At 68.6% G+C, this 24,209-nt stretch overlaps 2 protein-coding genes across 5 annotated transcripts; both read left to right on the top strand.

Annotated features, from left to right (window-relative positions):
• Nucleotides 1-663: 663 nt before the first annotated feature.
• Nucleotides 664-2,683, top strand: SSR2 (signal sequence receptor subunit 2). The gene is made up of 5 exons (XM_088537343.1): nt 664-818; nt 1,119-1,217; nt 1,587-1,695; nt 1,836-1,913; nt 2,563-2,683. Exons 1-5 carry the CDS (start codon nt 664-666, stop codon nt 2,671-2,673), a joined length of 552 nt encoding a protein of 183 aa, XP_088393469.1. The 3' UTR covers nt 2,674-2,683.
• A 4,845-nt stretch (nt 2,684-7,528) lies between these two features.
• ARHGEF2 (Rho/Rac guanine nucleotide exchange factor 2) lies at nt 7,529-22,969 on the top strand. 4 transcript variants are annotated; one of them, XM_088537341.1, is made up of 22 exons: nt 7,529-7,637; nt 14,093-14,243; nt 14,836-14,903; nt 14,982-15,045; nt 15,394-15,523; nt 15,600-15,709; nt 15,785-15,931; nt 16,799-17,049; nt 17,118-17,243; nt 17,320-17,437; nt 17,518-17,775; nt 18,735-18,811; nt 18,907-19,076; nt 20,180-20,247; nt 20,327-20,518; nt 20,593-20,682; nt 20,773-20,834; nt 20,919-20,960; nt 21,046-21,096; nt 22,026-22,436; nt 22,526-22,703; nt 22,834-22,969. In XM_088537341.1, exons 1-22 carry the CDS (start codon nt 7,620-7,622, stop codon nt 22,917-22,919), a joined length of 2,868 nt encoding a protein of 955 aa, XP_088393467.1. In that variant the 5' UTR covers nt 7,529-7,619; the 3' UTR covers nt 22,920-22,969. The 4 variants fall into 4 exon arrangements, with proteins under 4 accessions (XP_088393467.1, XP_088393465.1, XP_088393464.1 ...); XM_088537339.1 differs by lacking the exon at nt 7,529-7,637 and adding an exon at nt 10,002-10,120; XM_088537338.1 differs by lacking the exon at nt 7,529-7,637 and having other exon boundaries at nt 13,987-14,243; nt 14,985-15,045.
• The last annotated feature ends 1,240 nt before the right edge of the window (nt 22,970-24,209 follow it).

Raw genomic sequence — 24,209 nt, 5'->3', positions numbered from 1 at the left:
GAGAGCCGTGGGGGGGTGCCCGAGAGGAGGGGGGCTCTAGCGACAGGGGAGGATCGTGGGGAGAGTGTGGGGGTCTCTGTGGGGAACGGGAGGGTGTGGGGGCTGCTGCGAGGGGCAGGAGGGCCTGGGGGGTGAAGGAGACCTGGGGGGGGCTTCACTGTGGGGCAGGGGGGGCTGCCGAGGGCGCCCGTGGGGCCGGGCGGCTGCGTGGGGAAGCCGTGGGGACAGGAGCAACCGGGAGTGGGAAACGGAGCGGGGGAAAACTGGGCGATCTGGAAGGAAAAGAAAGGTCCCCAGCTGGAGAGCGCGGGTTCACGGCTGGGTTTACGTGGAAAAGAGCTAACGAGGCCCCTCCTGGGCACCGCGGGTGACCCCTGCGCCGTCCACGGGGCAGCTCCCGGGACGGGCTCGGAAACAGGGACACGTGGCCCAAAGCAGGGAGCGAAAAGGCCGCTGGAGGGAGCTGGGAGGAGCCGCTGGCTGGGAAAGAGGGAGCAACGCGCGTTGGAATGGAGCTGAGGTTCCAGAGGAGCGGGAACTTGGCTGGGAAAGCACCGGCTCCGTCCTGCGGGAGCCGGAGCACGCGGTGGCAGTCGCTGCCGTTAGCTGGGCCGCTGCGTCCCCTTGGCAGCGGCGTCACCGCGGGCTCTCCCTCGCTTCCAGATGAAGCTCCTGGCTCTCGCCCTGCTCGCCCTGCTGCGCCCGGCCCGCGGCGAGGAGGGGGCCAGGCTGCTGGCCTCCAAGTCGCTGCTGAACAGGTACGCGGTGGAGGGCAAGGACCTGACCCTGCAGTACAACATCTACAACGTCGGATCCAGGTGGGTGCCGCGCGGAGGCTCCCGCGTCGTTCCCGCTCCGCCGGCCTCTGTGAGCTCCCCAGCCACCCCATTCCTGCCCTTCCTGCCGCTTCCCCAAGTGCCTTCCCCGCTGCGTCCAGTCCTGCCTCCTCCTTTCCATACCCTTCGTCTCTCCTCCCCGTCTCGGTGGTTTTTCCCCAAAATCAATGTTCCAAGAGCCAATTCTAGCCGCTGAACTGTCCCTATGGACCTGTCGTCGCTCTGCCCCAACGAGCAGAGCTCTGCTCCAGGACTCTCCTCTCCCCCCTGTGCTGCTTTTAGTGCTGCTCTGGATGTGGAGCTGTCAGATGATTCCTTCCCCCCGGAGGACTTCGGCATCGTCTCTGGGATGCTCAACGTCAAGTGGGACAGGATCGCTCCGTATCTTTTCACGTGTTGAAATAATCCCCTGGATTATTCTCCAGGAATAATCTCGTCTTATTCCTGAGCAACCCAGAGCTCTCCTGTGTTTGTTCCCTGTCGCTGGAATTCCAGCTCCCTGTGCGCTGGCCAGGGGGGTTGGATGCCAACCTGGCTTCTCCATGAAGGCGCTGGATAAAAATTCCTTGCAAAGAGCATCGGATCGACACGCAGCTCATGAGGCCGGGAAGGAGGGAGCGAGTTTTGGGCACCTGTAACTGTGGAGGGCTGGGATCTGTCAGCTCGACCGTCGCTGCATTGCAGTTGTGCTCCGCCGAGGAGCGCGGCAGCGGGTGAAACGCCCCGGTTTTCCTTGACTCGCGGCCGCAGGGCGAGCAACGTGTCGCACACCGTGGTGCTGCGGCCCCTCAAGGCCGGCTACTTCAACTTCACCTCCGCCACCATCACGTACCTGGCGCAGGAGGGAGGGCAGGTCGTGGTGAGTGGCTCCCCGCCGCTGTGCGGCCCCGCTGTGGGGCAGAGAGGCCCCTGTGTCCCCGAGCCGCTCGCCCGGGGGTGCCACGTGTCCCTGCGCCGCGGCGGCGGGGGGACAGGGGCCAACCCCGCTCCCTTTTCCAGGTTGGATTCACCAGCGCCCCTGGACAGGGCGGGATCCTGGCGCAGCGCGAGTTCGACCGGCGCTTCTCCCCGCACTTCGTGAGTGCCGCCCCGCCGGGACGGGGCCGCCGCGCCGCGTTGTGCCGTGTCCCCTTGTCCCTATGGCCGCCTGGAAGGTGCTCCATGGGGACCGTGTGTGACAGGCCTTGTTGTCCCAGGAGAGCGGTGTCTCCATCGCAGCCAGCGCTGCGGCGTTCGGGACGGGCGCACTGGGGCGGGAGGTGCCGGAATTGGGGCGCTCGGCTCCTTGGGATTTGCCCTTATCCCTGCCTGTCCTATGAGGAGAGGCTGAGGGAGCTGGGCCTGTTCAGCTGGAGAAGAGAAGGCTGAGAGGGGACCTGAGCAGTGTCTAGAAGTACCTCAAGGGAGGCCGTGAGGAGGATGGGGCGGCCTCTTTGCACTGGTGGCCACCGACACAACTAGAGGAAACGGCCCCAAACTGAAGCACCAAAAGTTCCACAGGAACTTCAGGAAAAATCCCTTCCCAGTGAGGGTGCCAGAGCCCTGGAACAGGCTGCCCAGAGAGGTTGTGGAGTCTCCTTCTCTGGAGATCTTCAAACCCGCTTGGCCGCAGCCCTGTGCCACGTGCTCTAGGTGACCCTGCGTGTGCAGGGGGCTGGGCTGGATGATCCCTAGAGCTCCCTTCCAACCTCAACCATTCCATGATCCTATGATTCTGTCCCCGCAGCTGGACTGGGCAGCGTTCGGCGTCATGACGCTGCCCTCCATCGGCATCCCGCTGCTGCTGTGGTACTCGAGCAAGCGCAAGTACGACACCCCCAAGCCCAAAAAGAACTGAGCGGAGCCGCGCGGAGCCGGCGGAGCAGGAACCTGCGCCCTGCGAGCGGCAGCTCCGCGCGGGGCAGCAACACCCGCCCGACGGCACCAACCGGAGCTTTCCCCGCGCGCCTTCTCCCTGGAAAATGCCCATCCCGCAGCCGGATCCGCTCTCTTCCCGTGCGGAGCGACCGCGGCTGCCACGGGAACGAGTTAACGCGCGGAGGAGCCCGTTGTGGGGGCACAGCTCTTGGCGCTGGCACCTCTGCTGCCTCCCAGCTGCCTCCCAGCGTGCTCCAGCCTCCTTGACTCCCGAAATTCCACAGCGATCCCCCTCTCCCAAGCGCTGCCCGCCCTGCCGAAGCGCCCGTGGGCCGAAGCTCTGCCCCGTGACGGTGCCAGACCTTCCCGCGGGGGCTCCCTCACCGGTCCTGCTCCCTTCCCGGGCGGTTGATCCCCCCTTTCTGTTTTTGGAGGGTTTTGTAATAAAACACACACCACAACCACGGCTGCTTCTCTTTCCCTGGGGCAGGGAGCTGTTTCCAGAAGCAGCTGTGGGGTTCCTGGGCGCTCGGAGCACTTCTGGTCTCATATCCCGGCGCTTTTCCAGGCGCTTTCCGTGCCCTTCCTCACAGCAGAGGTGTCTGTGGAGCAGGGGGGCAGCGGACGGCCCCCCGTGGGACTGGCATTGGAGCCCTGCTCCGTGCCGGAGGCACCCGAGAAATCCGTGTTGGTGGCTCCGGGCCGCGGGGAACACTGCGCCTTTGTTCCCGGGACATTGTTTCCACACTGGGATTCCTCACGCCCTCGTCCCAGCCCTCGCTGCCACCGGCTGCTCGGGGACGGCAGCTCCTCGCTCCCCAGCGCTCCCAAGGAGGAGGAATCAGGCGGCTGCTCCGACGGCTCCCGCGGCTTCCCTTTGGATGCGCTGGATACGGCGCGTCGCTGCACGTTGAGGTAGGGCCGCCCGCTCCGCTGCTCCGGCCCCTGGGCATCCGCAGCGGGACAGAGCGGAGATGGGAAAGGGGCCGGGTAGCTGCTCCGGGCGGCGGGTTGGGAGGAGCAGGGGGGTTTTGAGGGGAGGCTGAAACGTTGGAATAATCCCATATCCCAAACAACCCAGGGGTTTCTTTGCTCTTCGAGTCATGCGTGCACCAGGAATGCGGGTGTGAAGCCGCCCCTTGATGTTTGCCGGGTTGGAAGCAGCAAGGAGCCCGTTCCCGGCGAGGGCCGTCTGCGGAAAACCCCGGAGCTCCCTGCGGGATCTGCCTCTCGCTCCCCCAGCTCCTCCTCCCCTCCAACCCCACATGCACGCGCGATTTTGCTCAGGGATCAAAAATCCAGAGCTGGGAAAGGGCCGTCCTCATCCCGCTGCAGCCAGCAGGGCTCCGGGCGCTCTCCGCTCGCGCCGGAGCTCTTGGAAAACCTTGGAGTTTGTTCCGCGGCCCTCGCGGCGCCGTTGATCCGGGCGGGCGCTGCCGCTGCGCAAAGGTCCCGGCGCGGCCGTCGCTCCGGGAGCTCCCGCCGCGCTCTGGCATTTTCCTGGCTTTCTGCTGAACCGGTGCTTCCCGCGACAGCAGCGCCCGGACGCCTCCAACAAAAGCTCCGGGCACCCCCCTCGGCCGCCCCGGGCGCGCAGGGATTAGGCACGTGGGTGCCGGGCACGGGGCACCGCTCCGAACTGCCGCGGATCCGTCCCGCGGGCACCGGCCCCGTGCGGCGCCCGGCAAGGTGGGTCCCGTATCCCGGTGCGGCCGCGTGGGCCCGGGAACGTCACCAGGGTGGGAGGCACCTCCATGGACCTCCCCGTGGCCACCGGTGCCCACAATCGGGAGAGCAACATTGGGATGGGGAAACTGAGGCACGGGGTCGTGTCCTGAGCCTTGGGATCCCACCGCTCCGTGTGCTGCTCTGGGAGTAGCTCCCAGGCGTTCGGAGCTTCCGGGAGCTAAAAGGAGTAGCAGGACCCTGGGGCTGGTGCTGCCCACGGATCCTGCTGGAGCAGGAGGAAAAGAGGACGGAGCAGAGCAGGGCAGCGGGAAAGGCCGACCTGGGGTGCGGATGGGCAAGCGGCATCTCCCTCCCGCGGGCGGAATCCCGCGGGAAGGGCAAAGGGTTAACAGGGACGAGGCTCTGATTTGCCCAGTGGTTCCTGGTTTATTCTGTGCGGAGTCGCCGGGGCGGAGCGGCAGGAGAGTGCCCGGAGCGGGGCCGGTACCGGGCAGCGCCACGGGGGCCGCGGGGCCGGGACCGTCCCGGCAGCAGGTAGGAAGCGCCGAGCGAGCGGTGCCGCCGGCTCCGGCTCTGCATCCGGAGGATTTTGCTGGGCGCCCGGTGCGAACTCCCGGCTCCGGCTCTGTCCTCCCCCGGTCCCATCCGGCCCACAGGGCCCAAAGAGCCTCGTCTGGCCCCGAACACCCCCCGCCAGGTCCCATCCCATTTGCGCGCATTAGACGGGGGCGGCTGCTGTGATGAGCGGGGCCGTTCTCAGCACGGAGCCAAAGAGCCGCCTGGGGGCAGCGCCGGGCCGGGGCGGGGGGGACACCTGTCCCCAAGCCCTTCCCCCTGTCACTGTCACCTCCCCGTGGGGCCACCAGGGCCAGCACGAGCCCTCTGCTGTCCCCATCCCCTTTACGGTGGAGCGGGTGACGTGACCCGAGATCCCTTTTGCCGCCCCGGTTCCGGGGCCGTTTTGGGGCTGGAGAAACGAGCGTGGCCTATGCGGACCGCACGGCTTCCCACGGCTCCTAACGCGCCCGCTCGGCTCCTTGGGGCAAAACCCGCCGTGTTTGGGGCCGCGGGAGCCGGGGAGGTCCCGGTGGGCTCCCGGTGTCCCCCGGCCGCCGTCGCGGAGGGTGAGGAGGCCGGGGCGGCGGCGCCGCGGCCCTGTGTGCGTTTGGGGAGCGCCGGGCGTTATCGGCACACCTGGCCGCATCCGGGTGCGCGGCCGCCCGGCAGAGCGGCCCCAAACGCCGCAGCGGGGGCAGCCCCGGCCTTCCCTCGGCCCCTTCCGCATCCCTCCCTGCTCCTGGCCCCTCTGCGCTCTCTTGCCTCCGGATTTATGGAAAAAGTGGTGGCTCATCCCGGTCCAGCCGGGGTGTTTTCTATCAGCCGATTGGGTCGGGCGCGTAAAAACAGGAAAGCGCCTGAGCTCATCCCATTTCCCGGCCTGTCCGGCCCGGCCGTGGGAACGGGCCCGACGGAGCCCGGCGGTGAGTCCAGCCGGGAGCTGCTTGGACCCGGCTGCGGCGCTGGGCGCTCGGATGCCGAATTCCTGGGGGTTAATGAGTAACCTGGCGCGGGGGGGAAGCTCAGCCCGCGGTGCCGGGTGTTTCTGCACCTTCCCGCCGGCGGCACCGGGGTAAATGCGGCCGGGGCTGAGGCCGCCCCAGCTCATTGCATGCACCAGGGTGGCGCGGGAGCCTCCGTCCCTGCTTGGGCTGGGCAGGGGGCACCCAACCGGTCCCGACGCTTCCATCCTTCCCTCCCGCAGCCGCCGGCTCCCGGCGCGGCATGAACGGAGCCGGCGCCTTCCCAGGCCCCCGCGATGGAGCCGCGAGCGGCGGCCCCCGGCAGCCGGCCTGGCAGGAGGACGAGGATGAGGAGGACGAGGAGCGCGTCCGCGGGGTGCCGCTCCGGCGGGCCTGCGCGCTCCGCACCTCCGTGCGCTGCCGGGATCCTTTCCGGCGGCACAGCTGGGAGCCGGGCAGGGAGCTGCGCGGAGACCCCGGCTACGGGCAGCTCAGGTAGCGCCCGTCCCCATCCCGTGCTCCGGAGCATCCCGGCTCCGGCCGCGCTTGGGGACCCTGCGGGTGCCACCGCGCCGGGTCCCCCTGTTCCCGCTGCAGCTCCTGCTTCCAAGGGCCGAGCCGTGACGCGCTGGGACGCATGGAGCCACCACGGGACCCGCGCCGGGCGCCCCTCGGCCACAGCACCGACGACCTGGAGTCGCTGCTCTCGCAGGACGAGGACGACGAGGACGACGGGAAGCGGGTAGGGAGGGAGCGGGGATGCGCGGGGGGCAGCAAAGCCCAATCCGGAGCGGCATCCGGAGCGGTGCCCGCTGCGACCTGTGCTGGCCATGGGCCACCCTCGTGCCACGCGGCGAGGGGCAGCGCGGGGGGGACGGCGGCAGTGACACCCCCCGCTCTGTCCCCCGGCTGTGCTGCAGGAGGCCGAGCAGCGGCGGCCGGGCCCCGGCGGCCTCGCCAAATCCGTGTCCCTGAGCGGCATCGACAGCTTCCCGGAGGCGGACGGTGAGCGCGGGCCCTCCCGGAGCTCCTCATAACGGCCCCAGACGGAGCCCTTATTTATTCCTGGTTATTTATTAATTATTTCTGGTCTCCGACGGGGAGCGATGGCCGCTCCGGCCGCTCCGGCCTGACTTGCTCCGTGTCTCTTGTGCAGAGTTTTCCCTCTTTGCCTCCCGGCTCAGCTTGTCCAACGGGTAAGTGGGGGCCCCCCAGCCCCTCTGTCCACCTGCTCATTCCTCAGTTTCCCCTCGGGAAGCAGCCCTCTCCAGGGGCCCAGGCGTCCGGGTGGCGAGCAGGGGGGTTAAGCCGGGGCCGCTCTAGGTCTCTCTGTGCGTGGGCTGAGGCCCGACACACTTCACTCGCGTCGCCTGTCACAGCCCATTCCCATCCTCATTAGGGCAACGAGCCCGGCTCGTTAGCGCGGGGATCACAGGGTGCCGGCACCGGGAGGGAGGTCAGCCGGGAAGAAGGGAGGGGGCCCTCTGTATTCCCGACTCCAGCCGGAGGCATCCGGGCTGGGAAAGGGCGAACAGAAAGGGCTCTGTGCGCGGCCCAGCTGCCGGGGGGGCCGCGCTCCTCCCCGCTCCGGGGCTGATCCGTCGTCTCCCGCAGCTTCGGCGCCGGGAGCTGCGGGCAGCTGGCGGCCGCGGCGGAGCCGGGGAGCCCGCGCCGGGACGAGACCCCCCTGCACCGGACCCTGAGCTTCATCCGCAGGATGACCGGCAAGTCCAAGGTAGGAGCGGCCGGAGGCGGGCGGGATCCGCGGCGCTCGCTCTCCGGAGCGCTTTGCGCCCCGCTTGTTCCCAAACCGCCACCCTGCTTTGCTTTTGCTCTTCCCGCCCCTTCCCTTTCCAACCTGGGCACTCCAAGGAGGGAAAAGTTGAACGCGCCAGGGGCAGGATTCTTAGGGAAGAGGCGGTGGGGACAGGGATGCTCCGGGAGGCCGTTCCCTGCGAGGCCGCGGGATGGAGATGGGCCGGCGTGCGCGGCGCCCACGGAAGCGACGCTCTTCCTGTCCCTGGTCCGCAGCGCGCCCGGAGCTCGCCGGAGCGCCTTCCCGCAGGGATCCATCCCCCCGTCCCATTTTCCTGCCGCCGCTCTTGACCGAAACCCGTGTGTGCCCCATGCCTCAGTTTCCCCCCCTGCCAACATGGGCAGAGCCGGGGCTGAATCCCCCTTTTTGGGGGTCTAGTTTCGCGGCGGAGATGCCAGGGAGAGGTTTTTCCCTGGAAAGCTCCAAGGACCCCGTGCCAGGGCCCATCCCGCTGCCGATCAGCCAGGATTAGGCTGCTGGGTTAAACCCCTCTTAGGCTGCCCCTGCAGCCGGCGCCGGGTCCCCCCCATCCTCCCGGTGCTCCCGGCTCTGCCGGTGCCGATCCCATTGGAGCGACCGGGAGCGACGGCAGGAGGGGAAGCCGACACGGGAGAGGGTTTTGCAGCCACCGGGTCCCCAAAACGGCACGGGGGCCACAGCGGCCCCCCAAAACCGTGTCCGTAATCCGCACCCGGTGTAATCCGCACCGGGATTAGCAGCCAGCTGCAGGCAGCGGCCAGGCCTGGAAAACCCTCCCAGCTCTCCCGGTGCTGCTGCCGGCGTTTTTCCGAGCACTGATTATTTATTTAATTATTTAGTCATTTATTTATTTATTTTCCCTGGCAAGGCAAAAATTGGGCCGCGGGGCCGCAGGCGACTTCATTTGCTGGGGATGGACGCTGGGTCCCTGCCGGGAAGTTGGGGCCGGAGCGCTGCCGGCCGGATAGGGCGGGCGGCACGCGGGATTGCATCAGGCGCGCTGGGAACGAGGGGGGCCGAGCGGCGCATCCGGCGGCTCCGGCCCCCTGGAGCCCGCGCCGGCGGCTCCTCCTTTCCCGGTGGGAACGACGGAGCGCGGAGCTGCCCCGAACAAGGGCCGGATTGTTACCCGGGACGGCGGAGCCGAGTCGGGCTCGGGCGGGATGATGGGGCAGGGAACAATCCCGGCTCTGTGCGCGCCGGAGCGGGACCCCCTGTTTGCCCGGCCGGGGGAAGCGGAGCTCGTCCCGCGCGCTCCGGCCCCGCGCGCTCGCTCCAACGCAAACATTTGCCTGACCCGTCGCGCAGGCCGCGTCCCCTGGCTGCCGGCGCCTGCTCGGGCCGCGTTATTTTCCTCCAGTGCCGGTGGTTTTCCTGCAGTTACTCATTAACCCATAAGCAAGGAGCTGCTCGCATGGGCGCTCTTACAGCGCACGCCTATGAGATCTGTAGGATCTATGCCCTTTCCTGGGACTTTTGGCATCCGTGGGGATCTCCTTCACCTTCAGAGCGAACCCACTGGCTGTTTTCCAAAGCATTTTCAGGGAAAGCAGCTCCTTTCCGAGGTCGTGGCTTGGAAAAGTGGCTACTTTTGCTGCCTTCAGGAACGTCTGGCCTGGGCTGCCTCGGAGTGGCTGCGTTTTCCGGCTGCTGCGCTTGCTGGCTCTATCCCATTCCCAGGGAACGTCTCTCCCCCTTCCCGCCCTCCGGCCCTTCGCGGGAAGCGCAGGCGGGAGCTGGCAGGACCGGCGGCCCCGCGCGGGCGGCTCGCGCCCAAGGGCAGCGCCTTCGCGCGCTTAGATAAACCGGCACCGCAGCGGCGCCCACGCCGCGGCGCCCGGAGGCCGCTTCCCGCCCGGGGAACCCCGGGATGCGGCGGGACAGGGAGCTGTTTGTGAACCGCTTTCCAAGGATGCGATGGGGAGGGATCCCGGTCCGCCGCCGCCATCCCGGCCTCCACGCGGGAGCCTGTCCTCAACCCGCTGCTTGTCTTCCAGGGAAGGGAAACTGAGGCACGGGATGGGGAAGGAGGGACAGGCGGACGGGAGGGCCCTCGGGGTGGCTCTAGGAGGCTCTTCCTGAGCGGATCTGTCCCTGAGTGGCTCTGGCTGCCGGTTCCCGTGTGGCCGGGCCAAATCCGCAGGGGCTCCGAGGGCTCTTGCCGGGGGCAGCGGCTCCCGGTAAAGCGGGACCCGGGGCTTCCCCCACCGGTTCCGCCCGCTCGGGCTCGGGCCCCCGCGCTAACAAAGGGCCCCGGGGCCGCACGAGGCCGGGGCCGGCGGCGCGACCCGCCCCGAGGGAGGAGCCGGCGGCGACGGCGGGGCCGGGACGGGGCGGCAGCGGCGGCGGCTCCGCGCACCATGTCCCGCATCGAGTCGCTGGCGCGGGCGAGGAGCGAGCGGGCCAAGGAGGGCGCCTCCAAGGTGGGTGTCCCTTGTCCCCCGCCCCAGGGCCGCTTTGCCCCCTCCTCGGTGCCGCCTCCCCCTCCGCTGCTCCGCTTACATCCCCCCTTCCCCTTTTCCAGCTGTCTGCGTGTCCCCCCCTCAAATCCCTGCCTTGTTTGCACGGGATGGAACCCCCCCAAATCCCTGCCTTGTTTGCACGGGATGCGGGAGTGCAACCTCCCCAAATCCCCGCTCTGCTCCCCGCTGGGGGGTTGCGTTTCCCCCCTCGAATTGGGGTGTGTGTGTGTGAATTATCCCCCCCATCACAACCCGGCTCTGCCCTGAGGGGGGTCGCTCTGGCCTGAACCGCCCCCTGCATCCTCCCCCCGCCTCCTTCCCCGCTTTGTTACCGGCGCCTCTGGCGGGGGGGGCTGCACCGGTCCCTCCCCGCCCAGGCTGGAAAAGTTTCGGGGGGAGCCGAGTCGGAGCCGGGGGTGAGTGCGGGCGCTGCGGGCGGGGATGGAGAAAGGGCAGATTTTCACCTCGGTCGCGATATTTGGGGGGGAATTGGGAATTTAGCCTCGTCCACGTGAAGAGGGAATAAAAAAAGCACCCCCCACCGCGCGCCGCTTTCCGCTCACAAAAGCCGCCCGAGCGGCGCGGCCCGCGCCCCATTGTGCGGCGCGCGACAAAGCGGGAGCCCCCGGGACCCCCCCCAAAAAACACCCCCCCGGGACCCCCCCCCCCAAAAAAAAAAACACCCCCCGGCCGGGCCGGCAGCAGCAGCGCGAGGGGGGAACTTCTCCCGCCCGAGCGGATCTGCAACTTCCTCAATCGTTCTCCTTGTTTACGTCGAACTTGGGGCCGTTTTGGGGCGGCATTAGTAGAAAACGGGAAAAAAGGGAAAATAAATAAAGTCCCCCCCCTCCCCTCCCGCCCTTTCCTTTGGCGGGGGGCGGATTTGCTGCCCCGTCTTGGCCCGGGCCAGGCGGGAGCCCCCGGTTATTGTTCGCGGCGCTCGGAGCGCAGACAAAGCCCTGGGCGGGGGGGGGGGGACACGAAGGGCTGGGGGGCGCTGGGGAAACTGAGGCCGGGGGGGCCCGGCCGCGTTTCCGGCCACGCGTGGCCCGGGCCGGCGCGCGGGGGACCGGGGCAGGGCGCCGGGGCGGCCCCCGGGCGGGTCGGGGTGAAGGAGCAGGGGAAGGAGAGGTCGGGGGGGGGGGGGACAACCGGTGCCCCCCCCCGCCGCCATTGCAGGGCTTTGTGCTCCCGCCACCGGCCCCGTGCGCCGGGACGGGGCCCCTGGACGTGGCAGCGGGTGCCCGGGCTCTGCTCCCCCCGGTGACCCCCCCCTTGTGCCTCCGTGTGCCCCCCTTGTGCCCCGCGCGCGCTGGGGGGGTCACTCAAAGGGGGGGCTTCGCGGTGGCCGCCCCGTTCACGTGGCGCGGGGTCGGGGCGGGGGGGTTGCCCTGGCATGCACCGAGTTGCCCAGGTCTGAGCAGGGCGCCCTGGGGAGGGGGCTCAGCCTTGACGGGTTGGGGTTTGGGGGGGGTGGGTGTAGAAGGGTCCCCCCCCCCGGACCTGGCACGGCCGCCCCGGCGGTTCCCGGCCGGCCGGGGAGCTGCCGCGCGGCGGGGGGAAATGGCGGTTTCTCTGCAAAAAAAAAAAAAAAAAAAAAAAAACCCACGAGTTTCGGCCGTTTTTCGCCCCACCCTGGTGGCCGCAGGGGCCGGGATCCGCTGTCCCCCCCCCGCTCCCCGCCCCGGCCTCCAGCTGGGCGGCTGGGAGGGGTGACGGATCCCAGGCGCCTGGAGAGCCGCCACGTTCCCTCCGGCTGCGGCTCGGAGCGGCTCGCGGGGCCGCTGCCTCCAGCTGTCGCTGCCCGGGCAAATTTGGGCCCCCGGAGCAGGGGGGAGCACGGGGGGGGTGTCAGTTTTCAGCATCATTCCCAGCGGGAAAACCTTCCCGGTGGCAGGCGCCGGCGGCAGGTGACGAGCAGCCCAGTGGCTGCCGGTGCCGCGGGGAGGGGGCACGCATGGAGCAGTTATCCATGAATCCCAGGTAGTTTTCCATGAACCCCAGCCGCTTCCTCGGAGCGAGCCGGGATTTCAGTTGCGCTCCGTCCCATGCCACGTGCCGGGGAGCGGGGAAATATTTCGGAGCCCTGTTCCGCTTTCGAGTGCAGCGGGTGCCGTGGCGGGGGCAGAGCCCCCGGTGCTGCCTTGTCGCCGCCCCCGGCCGCGTTGAGTCACCGGCTCCGTCGGGGACGTTCTCCGCAGGAAAAGGAAGGAGCTATCTTGGTCCTCGGAGCGGGCTGTGCCAGCAGAAATGTGCCCGCGGTGGGCGGCGTGCCGAGCGCGACGGCGGCGCCTGAAAAAAAAACACCCAGAAATTGCTATTTTGAGCCCAACTTTCCGCTCCCCGCCTGCCACTGGGTGCTGGGGACGGTTGAAGGCAGGTTTTGGGTTGAGACACCCGTTTCCTGCAGGTTTTCCCGCTCGCTTTGCGCACACGAGGTGGGTGCAAGCTGAAAATGGGGTCCCTTTCCTGAAGCTGGTGGAAACGTGTTTTCCCCGTGTTTTCTCCGTGTTTTCCCCGTGTTTTCTCCCGCCTCCGGGTGTTTATCTGTGGTGGAGGCAGGGGGTGTTTGGACCTGCTGCTGGGGCCGCTCCTGGTGCCGCCGGCTCCGCATCCGGCACCAGCCGGTGGCAACAAGCACCGCTGTGTCCCCGGTGCCACCTGGCACAAAGGCGGCTTTAATTCACGTTGTAGCCGCTCCGAACGCCATCCCCGTCCCCTGCCGGGTCCCCCCGGCTCTTCCCACCGGCCTTTTCCGCGGATCGCGTGGGGTTTTTTTGCACATGGGTCGGCTCCGCGTTCCTGGGGATCCGAGTGCGCTTCCCAGCGGGCTGGCGGCAGGAAGGGGAATCGCCTCCCTCCTTTGTCTCTGCCGCCTGTTTTGTTTCCTGCGCTCCGTGCTGGGATGCAGGAACTCCGGCCCTTTCCTCCCGGCCCGCGCCGCCTCCCTTCAAAGAAGGGCCCGAAAGCAAAAAAAAAAAAAAAAAAAAAAATAAATAAAAGCTAAAAAAAACAATAAAACAACCCAAACAAGACACAATGCGAGGCCGGGAACAATCGTGGCACAGAGCGAGCGGCCGCCGGGAGCGCCGGGATGTGCTGCTGCTCCTGCATCCCGCTGCCCGAGGAGCGGGAGCCGGGGTGCCCAGAGCGGGTGAGCGCGGGGGGCTGCGGGGCCTTTTCCCATCCTGGTTTTTCTCCCTTTAATTCATTTTATACAGGGCAAACTGGGAAGCTCCCTATTGCTCCTCGGGCAAAATCCGCCGGGGAAGGCAGCGGGATGGGGCCGGCTCGGCGGGTGCCAGGTGGCAGCTGCTCCGGGTGGACAAAGCCGGCTCTGTGCCGGCTCCCGCATCCCGGCCGCGCGCTCGGCAGCGGGAAGAGCCGCCCCGGAGCAACACGGGGACCCGCGCGGAAGTCGCCGGTCGCTTCCCCTTTTTCTTTTGGGACAAAACACAGGAGAAACCGGTGGCAGCGCCGGGAGCGAGCGGGGCTCCCCCCAGCACCCCTGCACCCCAATCCAGGGGGGAGCACCCCCGCTCCGCGGTATTCCTGGGTTTTTCCTGCCGTTTGCCGGATGCCAGGGCCCCTCTCGTACCCTAGCGCCTTGGGGGGGGCTCCAGCACGGCGCTGTCCCCCCCTGCCATGCGCATCCCCATGGCGGCGGGGGGGTTCTCCGCAGCCGCGCCGTTGTCATGGTTATGGGATGCAGGGAAGTACGGGAGAGTTGAGTGATCCGGGTGTTTTTTTTTTTATTCCCGCTCCCCCACCCCATTCCGCCCGCGCTTTTCCCTGCTGCTCGCGGTGCTGCTCGCAGGGGTCCCCCCCCATTCCCAAAGGGAAAAATTCCCGGGCATGAGCGCGGAGCGGGGAGCCCCCGGGGCGGGCCCCGGACGCCGGGGCCCGCTCACGCGCCCCCCGGCCCTGCCGCAGGGCAAGGAGAAGGAGAAGATGAAGGAGGGCAAGGAGAAGGACGCGCGCTACACCAACGGGCACCTCTTCACCACCATCACCGTGTCGGGCATGACCATGTGCTTCGCCTGCAACAAGAGCATCACGGCCAAGGAGGCTCTCATCTGCCCCAGTGAGTAGCCGCTGCGGCGGCCACTGGGGCTCGCGGGGCTTCCCGTGGCATTCCCGGCATCGGGAAGGGCGGCAGAGCGCCGGGAGCCTCCTCCCGGCGCGCTGGATGGGCCAGCGGTGCCGCCGGCTCCACGTGCGGAGGGGACGCTGCCCGCGGTCCCATCCGGAGCCCCATTGCTGCGGTGGGGATACTCCGGCCGGGCGCATCCCGACGGCTCCGCGGGATGCTCCGGCCAGGGGCCGGCGGAGGCGGTCGGTGTTTGCAAAGGTCTCGGCAGCGCGGCCACCCCCACGGTGCCCACACAGGCCCCCACGCGTGTCCCTATGCGTGTCCCTATGTGTGTTCCCGTGCGTGTCCCCACGCACCTCCAGGCACCCGGCGGTGGGGGACACAGGGGACCTCTTGGCTTGGCACCCGGAGCAGCTGCTCCCGGCTGCTCCGGCTGCTCCGGGTGTCCTGCCAGCAGCTGGGCACCGATGGCTTTCGGAGCGGGGGGTCTCGCTGTCCCTTTACGCCTGTTCCCATCGGAACGAGGGGCTCGCGGTGTCCCCGCGCCGGCGCCCCGTCACCCCGCGCCCCCCCCTTTTTTCAGCCTGCAACGTCACCATCCACAACCGCTGCAAGGACACGCTGCCCAACTGCACCAAGGTGAAGCAGAAGGTGAGCGGCGGCGCCGGGCACCCGTGTCACGAGCTGCCCGGCCTCGGCCGTGACGCCTCTGCCTGCTCCCCCTTGCAGCAGCAGAAGGCCGCGCTGCTCAAGAACAACTCGGCGCTGCAGTCGGTGTCGCTGCGCAACAAGAGTGAGCGGGGGCCGGCGGCGCGGGCGGGCGGCGGGGACCGTCCCCACCGGGGGTGGCACCGGGGACGCGTCCCGGTGCGGGGCCGCCGGGTGGGCACGGGGACACGCGGGGACCCCGCGGTCCCCATTGCACCCGGGCTCGGGGGGCATCGGCGCCCTGCGGAGCATCCCGGCGCATCCCGGCGCTCCGGAGCATCCCGGCATGCACGGGGACACGCGGGGACCCCGCGGTCCCCATTGCACCCGGGCTCGGGGGGCATCGGCGCCCTGCGGAGCATCCCGGCGCATCCCGGCGCTCCGGAGCATCCCGGCGCGGCCGGGGGGAGCTGAACCGCCCCGCTGTCCCCAGCCGCCATCCGGGAGCGCCCCAACTCGGCCATCTACCCGTCCGAGAGCTTCCGCCAGACGCTGCTGGGCTCGCGCCGCGGCCGCCCGTCGCTGTCGCTCTCCAAGAGCGTCTCCACCACCAACATCGCGGGGTAGGCGCCGCCGGGGACGCCCGGGCCCCGGACGCCTGGGCCCGGCGCCACCTCGCTCGCTCGCTCGCTCCCACAGGACCTTCAACGATGAGTCCCCGCTGGGCATCCGGCGCATCCTGTCGCAGTCCACGGACTCGCTCAACGTGCGCAACCGCACGCTCTCCGTGGAGTCGCTCATCGACGAGGGTAGGACGGCGGCCGCGGGGACCACGTGGCCGTGGGAGCCATGGCCGCGGCCCCTCACGCCGCTCTTCCTCCCAGGCCCCGACGTCATCCTCAACCAGCTGATGAGCGACTTCGAGACGGACGAGAAGGACTTCGAGGCCGACTCGTGGAGCCTGGCCGTGGACAACAACTACCTGCAGCAGCACAAGATGGACGTCATGAAGCGGCAGGACGTCATCTACGGTGCGGGGATGCGGGAAAGGGCCGCGGGACGAGCTGGGATGCAGGGGCAGCGCGGAGGTGTGAGGATGAGGATGCAGGGATGGATGCGGGGCGAAGTCGGGAGGCACAGGGATGAGGATGCGGAGGTGGGTACATAGGGACAGGGCAGGGGACATGGGGACAGGTTAGGGATGCAGGGGCCAGGATGCAGAGATGGATGCAGGGGCAGAGGGACAGGTTAGGGATTCTAGGGTGAGGATGCAGGGATGGGGGACACAGGAGCAGAGCAGAGGATACAGGGATAGGGCCAGGTTAGAGGTGCAGGAACCAGGATGGGGATGCAGGAATAGGACAGGGGACATGTTAGGGAGGTAGAGGTGGGGATGCAGTGATGGGGGACATGGGGACAGGGGACATGGGGACAGGTTAGGGATGCAGGGGTCAGGATGCAGAGCTGGATGCAGGGGCAGAGGGACAGGTTAGGGATTCAAGGGTGAGGATGCAGGGATGGGGGGCAGAGGATACAGGGATAGGGACAGGTTAGAGATGCAGGGACCAGGATGCAGAGACGGGGATGCAGGAATAGGACAGGGGACATGTTAGGGAGGTAGAGGTGGGATGCAGAGATGGAGGACATGGGGACAGGGGACATGGGGACAGGTTAGGGATGCAGGGGCATAGGGACAAGTTGGAGATGCAGAGATGGGGGACATGGGGACAGGGGACATGGGGACAGGTTAGGGATGCAGGGGCATAGGGACAAGTTGGAGGTGCAGAGATGGGGATGCAGAGGTGGGGACGCAGAGATGGGGACACACAGGCCCGGGACAAGGGCTGCGGGTCCGGGCCGAGGCGGGGGCCGCCCGACGCGCTGTGCTCCCTCGGCAGAGCTCATCCAGACGGAGATCCACCACGTGCGCACGCTCAAGATCATGGCCAACATGTTCCGCAAGGGGATGCTGGAGGAGCTGCAGCTGGAGCCCGCCACCGTGCAGAGCATCTTCCCCTGCGTCGACGAGCTGGGCCAGATCCACGAGCGCTTCCTGGCCCAGCTCCTGGAGCGCCGCAAGGAGTCCCTGGCGCAGGACAGCAACAAGAACTTCGTCATCAACCGCCTCGGCGACATCCTCGTCAACCAGGTGGGCCGGCGCGGCGGACGGGGCGGCGGGGCCGGCGGCGCTCCGTGCTGACCCGCGTTGCTCCGCAGTTCTCGGGCGCCGGCGCGGAGCAGCTCAAGAAGGCCTATTCCGAGTTCTGCAGCCGCCACAACAAGGCCGTGAAGCTCTACAAGGAGCTGCTGGCCCGGGACAAGCGCTTCCAGCAGTTCATCCGGGTGAGCGCGCGGCGCGGGCGGGCGGCAAGCGGGGAGGGCTCCGGCCGGGACGCCTCATCCGCGCGCTCTCCCGCAGAGGATGACGCGGTCCCCGCTGCTGCGCCGGCACGGCGTGCCCGAGTGCATCCTGCTCGTCACGCAGAGGATCACCAAGTACCCGGTGCTCATCGAGCGCGTCCTCAAGAACTCCAAAGGTGCCGGGGACGCGGGCGGCGCGGGGCCGGGGCCGGCCGCGGCGCGGGGGGCTGAGCGCGCGTCCCCGCTGCCGCCGCAGACAACGAGGCCGACTACGCGGACCTGTCGCGGGCGCTGCGGCTCGTGCGGGAGCTCATCTCGGCCATCAACGAGGAGGTGCACACGTTCGAGATGAGCGCGCGGCTGCAGGAGGTGTACGGGCGCGTGGACGGGCGCGCCAAGGTGCCGCTGCTCTGGGAGAGCCGCACCGGCGTCTTCGGCAAGGACGAGCTGCTGCGGCGCAAGCTGGTGCACAGCGGCTGCATGCTCTGGAAGACGGCGGCCGGGCGCTTCAAAGGTCGGGGACGCGGGGACCGGGAGCTGCCAGGGGGGACGGGGGGGCAGGGGGGGGGTGTCCCGTGGGACCGCGGTGCCGGGAGAGGGGGTGTTTGGAGGTTGGGTGCCCGGGGGTCGGGGTGCTGGAGGGTGAGGGTGCTGGGAGATGGCATTGGTAGGGGATGGGGTGACGGGATACAGGGGCTAGGGTGCCAGGGAATAGGGATCCTGGAGGACGAGGATGCCAGGGAATAGGGATCCTGGAGGACGAGGATGCCAGGGAATGGGGATCCTGGAGGACCAGGGTGCCAGGGAATGGGGATCCTGGAGGACTAGGGTGCCAGGAGATGGGGATCCTGGAAGACCAGCCTACCAGGAGGTGCCAGGGAATGGGGATCCTGGAAGACCAGGATGCCAGGGCATGGGGATCCTGGAGGACCAGGGTGCCAGGAGATGGGGATCCTGGGGGACCAGGATGCCAGGGAATGGGGATCCTGTAAGACCAGCCTAATAGGAGATTCCAGGGCATGGGGATCCTGAAGGACCAGGGTGCCAGGAGATGGGGATCCTGGAGGACCAGGATGCCGGGGAGTGGGGATCCTGTAAGACCAGCCTACCAGGAGATGCCAGGGAATGGGGATCCTGGAGGACTAGGGTACCAGGAGATGGGGATCCTGGAGGACCAGAATGCCAGGGAATGGGCATCCTGGAAGACCAGCCTACCAGGAGATGCCAGGGAATGGAGATCCTGTAAGACCAGCCTACCAGGCCTACCAGGAGATGCCAGGGCATGGGGATCCTGAAGGACCAGGGTGCCAGGAGATGGGGATCCTGGAGGACCAGAATGTCAGGGAATGGGCATCCTGGAAGACCAGCCTACCAGGAGATGCCAGGGAATGGGGGTGCCAGGATCCAGAGCACACAGGGGCACCCAGAGGCTGCCCAGGAATGGCCCCACCACGGTCCCGCTCTTCCTCCCAGACGTCCTCGTGCTGCTGATGACCGACGTCCTCATCTTCCTGCAAGAGAAGGACCAGAAATACACCTTCCCCATGCTGGTGAGCCGCGGCGCGGCCGGGCGCTCCCGCGGCGCAGCCGGGTGCTCCCGCGTCACCCGGGCTCCCGCTCAGCCCCCGGCGCCCCTCTGCCGCAGGACAAGCCGGCCGTGATCTCCCTGCAAAACCTCATCGTGCGCGACATCGCCAACCAGGAGAAGGGCATGTTCCTCATCAGCGCCGCGCCGCCCGAGATGTACGAGGTGCACGCGGCGTCCCGCGACGACCGCAACAACTGGATGAAGGTCATCCAGCAGACGGTCAGCCTGTGAGTGCCGCGGTGCGCGGGCGCGCGGTTTGCACGGCGAGTGCCAAGTTTGCACGGTGATTATGGGGTTTGCACGGCGAGCGTGGGGTTTGCACGGTGATTGTGGGGTTTGCATGGTGATTGTGGGATCTGCACGGTGATTGTGGGGTTTGCACGGTGATTGTGGGATCTGCATGGTGATTGTGGGATCTGCATGGTGATTGTGGGGTTTGCACGGTGAGTGCCAGGCTTGCACGGCGAGCGTGGGGTTTGCACGGTGAGCGTGGGGTTTGCACGGTGAGCGTGGGGTTTGCACGGCGAGCGTGGGGTTTGCACGGTGACTGTGGGGTTTGCACGGTGACTGTGGGGTTTGCACGGCGAGCGTGAGGTTTGCATGGTGATTGTGAGGTTTGCATGGCGAGCGTGGGGTTTGCACGGTGACTGTGGGGTTTGCACAGTGACTGTGGGGTTTGCACGGCGAGCGTGGGGTTTGCACGGCGAGCGTGGGGTTTGTGCGGCGAGCGTGGGGTTTGTGCAGCGAGCGTGGGGTTTGCACGGTGAGCGTGGGGTTTGCACGGTGAGCGTGGGGTTTGCATGGCGAGCGTGGGGTTTGCACGGTGACTGTGGGGTTTGCACCGTGTTTGTGAGGTTTGCATGGCGAGGGTGGGGTTTGCATGGTGAGCCAAGGTTTTGCATGGCAAATACAAGTTTTGCATGGTGAGCGCAGGCTTTGCCCAGTGAATATGTAGCTTGCACGGCAAGTGGGAGCTTTGCACGCTGAGTACTGGCTTTGCACGCTGCATGTGGGCTTTGCACGCTGCATATGGGCTTTGCATGCTGAGTATTAGTTTTGCACGCCGCGTGTGGGCTTTGCACGCCGCGTGTTAGCTTTGCACGCCGCGTGTTAGCTTTGCACGCTGAGTACTGGCTTTGCACGCTGCATGTGGGCTTTGCACGGCGAGCTCGGGCTCTGCAGGGCACCCGGGTGCGCACTGGAGCTGGCACAAGGCCGATGGTTCCACTGCACCCAAATCCTTATGGGCTGCACCCTGGATATGCCGGGATGGGGGTGTCCAGTGCTGGGGTGGGGGGACACGTCCCCACCGTGACCCCGTCCCCTGCAGCTGCCCCAGCCGCCAAGACTTCCCGCTGATCGAGACGGAGATCGAGGCCTCCCTGCGCAAGCTGAAAGGTGGGTCCGGGGGCGCCGCGGTCCCCGGCGCGTCCCCGTGCGCCGCGGTCCCCGCGCTGAGCCGCGCTGCCGCCCCCAGACCGCATCCTGCAGCACGACCGCGAGATCGAGGAGCTGCTGGAGGAGAAGGTGAGGCTGTTCGCCGACATGCGCGCGCTGGCGAGCGGCGCCGAGGAGCCCTCGCCCGCCCTGGCCCCCCGCACGCTCTTCCGCTCCGACTCGGCCGAGGGCCCGCGGGGCGAGCGCCTCATGCACGACGCCATCCGCGAAGGTACCGGGGACGCCGCGGGGGGACGGCGGCGGCGGCCGCGCGGCCCCGCCGCTCAGCGCGCGCTGTCCCCGCAGTGGAGAGCCTCAAGGAGCTGCTCGCGGGCGCCGGGCGCGACCGCGACAACAACCATGAGGCCGAAGGCTGCGGCAGCCCCGGCGCCAGCAGTAAGAGCAGGGGGTGGGGGACAGCGCGGGGACAGCGCCCCGGGGACCTGGCGGCAGCGGCTGCCGCTCATCCCGGCGCTCTCCCTGCAGACGGCGACGCCTTCAACGGCGCCCCGGAGTTCTGCCGCGGCGACTCGGACGCGGGGCAGCGGGTGAGTGCGGCCGGGGCGGGAGCCGCGCGGCGACGGGGGTCCCCGGCACCGTGTCCTCGGGGTGACACCCGCGCGCTCTTGCAGGACGGCAACGGCAACCAGCTCCTGCAGAGGGTCCCGCAGGAGGTGAGCGGGGACGGAACCGGGGGTGGCCGCGGCGCTGCCGCGTTTTGCCCCTTTTGGGGGCTCACCCTCCTCTTCCTCCCTGCAGGAGGTGATGCAGCGGCTCATGAACCTCTACACGCTGCTGCACGGCCTGCAGGTGGGCGCCGCGTCGGGCACGGGAGGGACACGCCATGGTGACATGTCCCCACGCGGCACCGCCGTGTCCCCACGCAGCAGCACCGTGTCCCCACGCCGCGATGCTGCATCCCCACATGGCACGGCCATGTCCCCATGCCGTGATGCTGCGTCCCCACGCGGCACCACCATGTCCCCACGCGGCACCACCGTGTCCCCACGCCGTGATGACCCATCCCCACATGGCACTGCCATGTCCCCACACCGTGATGACGCCTCCCCACGCGGCACCACCGTGTCCCCACGCGGCAGCACCGTGTCCCCACGCCGTGATGCTGCATCCCCACGCGGCACCACTGCATCCCCACGTGGCACCACCGTGTCCCCGTGCCGTGATGCTGCGCCCCACGTGGCACCGCCGTGTCCCCACGTGGCACGGCTGTGTCCCCGTGCCGTGATGCTGCGTCCCCACGCGGCACCACTGCGTCCCCACGCGGCACCACCGTGTCCCCACGCCGTGATGACCCATCCCCACATGGCACTGCCGTGTCCCCACACCGTGATGACGCCTCCCCACGCGGCAGCACCGTGTCCCCACGCCGTGATGCTGCGCCCCCACACGGCACCATCGTGTCCCCACACGGCAGCACCGTGTCCCCACGCCGTGATGACGCCTCCCCATGCGGCAGCACCGTGTCCCCACGCCGTGATGCTGCGTCCCCACGCGGCACCACTGCGTCCCCACGTGGCACCACCGTGTCCCCACGCCGTGATGCTGCATCCCCACGCGGCAGCACCGTGTCCCCACGCCGTGATGCTGCGTCCCCACGCGGCACCGCCGTGTCCCCACGTGGCACGGCTGTGTCCCCGTGCCGTGATGCTGCATCCCCACGCGGCAGCACCGTGTCCCCACGCGGCACCGACGCGTCCCCGTGCCGCCGTGTCCCGCAGGCGGTGGTGAGCCAGCAGGACACGCTGCTGGAGCTGCAGCTGCAGGAGGGCCCCGAGCGGCGCGAGAAGCAGGCGCGCGCGGCCGAGCCGGCGGCGGCGGCGACCCCGGCGCGCGCGGGCGAGAAGCCGAGCGCGGAGCTGGCGCTGCTGCGGCGGCAGCACGAGCTGCTGCAGGAGGAGCTGGCGCGCTGCCGGCAGCTGCTGCAGGAGCGGGCGCAGGAGGCGGCCACGCTCGACGCGCGCCTGCGCGACAGCGAGCAGGAGCGCGCGCGCCTGGAGCGCGAGCTGGACGACGCGCGGCGGCACCTGCGGCAGGCGGGCGCCCGGCGCGGCGCCGCCGCCGCCACGGACCCGCGCCGGCGCAGCCTGCCCGCGGGCGACGCGCTCTACCTGAGCTTCACGCCGCCCCAGGTAGCCGAGCGGGCCCCGCGCGGCGGCACCGCGAGCCCCGCGTGTATCACGAGCGCGTCGGGTCTCAGCGCCGCTTGCTCGTCCCGCAGCTGGGCCCCGGCGGCGCCGCGGGGCTCTCCTTCCATCCCGCCTTCGGCACCGGCCCCCGCGAGCCCCTCGACTACCGGGGCGAGCCCGAGCGCCTGCGGGACGGCGGCGACGCGCTCGACGCGCTGCTCGAGGACGAGGGGTTGCCCGGCCGGCACTCGCCTCCCGCCAGCCCCCGAGGTGGGTCCTTCTTGCCACCCCATCCTGGGGTGTTTATGGGTGGGAGGGATGCGGATTGGGGGTGGCCCGGACGCCTGGGCCCCCTCCCTGAGCGCGCCGGGCGGCTGAGGGCGCTGCCGCTTCCCTGCAGATTTCCTGCGGATGCAAGACATTCCCGAGGAGGTGGAGAGCAGCCAGGAGCTGAAGGAGGGAGACGGCGGCGCCCCGGACACTTAGGGACCGGCTCGATCCCCCCGGAGGAGCCGGAGCCGGACGCGGGGTGTGGGGAGGGCGGGGGGCAGCGGGGCTGGAGCCGCTATTCCCGCGGGATGTTCCCGCACGGGCACATCGGGATGTCCCCGTCCCCCCGCGCTCGCCATGGCAGGACGGGGGGGACGCAGCGTTTTGGGGCCGATGCCCCCCTCCGCTCGGGTTAATTTATTTATTTAGTCTCGGTGGAGCGGGAGGAGGCATCGGAGGGGGCAGCGGCCCGGTCCTGTCCCCCCGTTGTCCCCAAGGGGGGTGGGGACATCCCCACGGCCAGCGCTTCCCCCGTGACACCGCGTGTCCCCCACGGGACCCCTGGCCGGAGGGCAGGACGGTCCCGGCGGGGACGTTCGCTGCCCGCGGGCGCCGCTTGGAGGGGGCGGCCGCGGCCCCGGTTTAACTGTACAAAAGGAAAGAGCAGAGCTAAAAAAAGTCACAAAAGCCAGAGGCAAATAATTAAATGGATGAGTTTGGACCCGAGCTGTGTGCGTGCGTGCCTGGGGCTCGGCCGCGCACCGAGCAGGTTGGGACTCAGCTGTGCACTGAGTGGTTTGGGTGTCATCCATGCACTGAGCGGGTCAGGTCTCAACCATGCACTGAGTGGTTGGATCTCGGCCATGCACTGAGCGGGTCAGGTCTCGGCCGTGCACTGAGCAGGTCAGGTCTCAACCATGCACTGAGCGGGTCCGGTCTCAGCCATGCACTGAGTGGGTTGGGTCTTGGCTGTGCACCGAACAGGTCGGGTCTCAGCCATCCACTGAGCAGGTCGGGGCTCAGCTGTGCACTGAGCGAGTCAGGTCTCAACCATGCACTGAGTGGTTGGATCTCGGCCATGCACAGAGCGGGTTGGGTCCCAACCATGTGCACTGAGCAGGTCAGGTCTTGGCTGTGCGCTGAGTGGGTTGGGTGTCATCTATGCACTGAGTGGGTCAGGTCTCAACCATGCACTGAGCAGGTTGGGTCTCAACCATGCACCGAGCGGGTCCGGTCTCAGCCGTGTACCGAGCGGGTCCGGTCTCAGCCGTGCACTGAGCAGGTCGGGTCTTGGCTGTGCACTGAGCGGGTCAGTTCTCAACCATGCACTGAGTGGGTCAGGTCTCGACCGTGCACTGAGCAGGTCTGGTCTCAGCCATGCACTGAGCGGGTCAGGTCTCGACCGTGCACTGAGCGGGTCAGGTCTCAGCCATGCACTGAGCGGGTCGGGTCTCAACCATGCGCTGAGTGGGTCAGGTCTCGGCCATGCATTGAGCAGGTCGGATC

The sequence above is a fragment of the Tinamus guttatus genome, unplaced genomic scaffold (assembly GCF_059628265.1).
Source record: "Tinamus guttatus ecotype Peru unplaced genomic scaffold, ASM5962826v1 Tinamus_guttatus_pri_ptg000744l, whole genome shotgun sequence".
Taxonomy (NCBI): Eukaryota; Metazoa; Chordata; class Aves; order Tinamiformes; family Tinamidae; genus Tinamus; species Tinamus guttatus.
The sequence above is the reverse complement of the archived record's forward strand: the minus strand, read 5'-3'. Positions and strand labels throughout refer to the sequence as shown.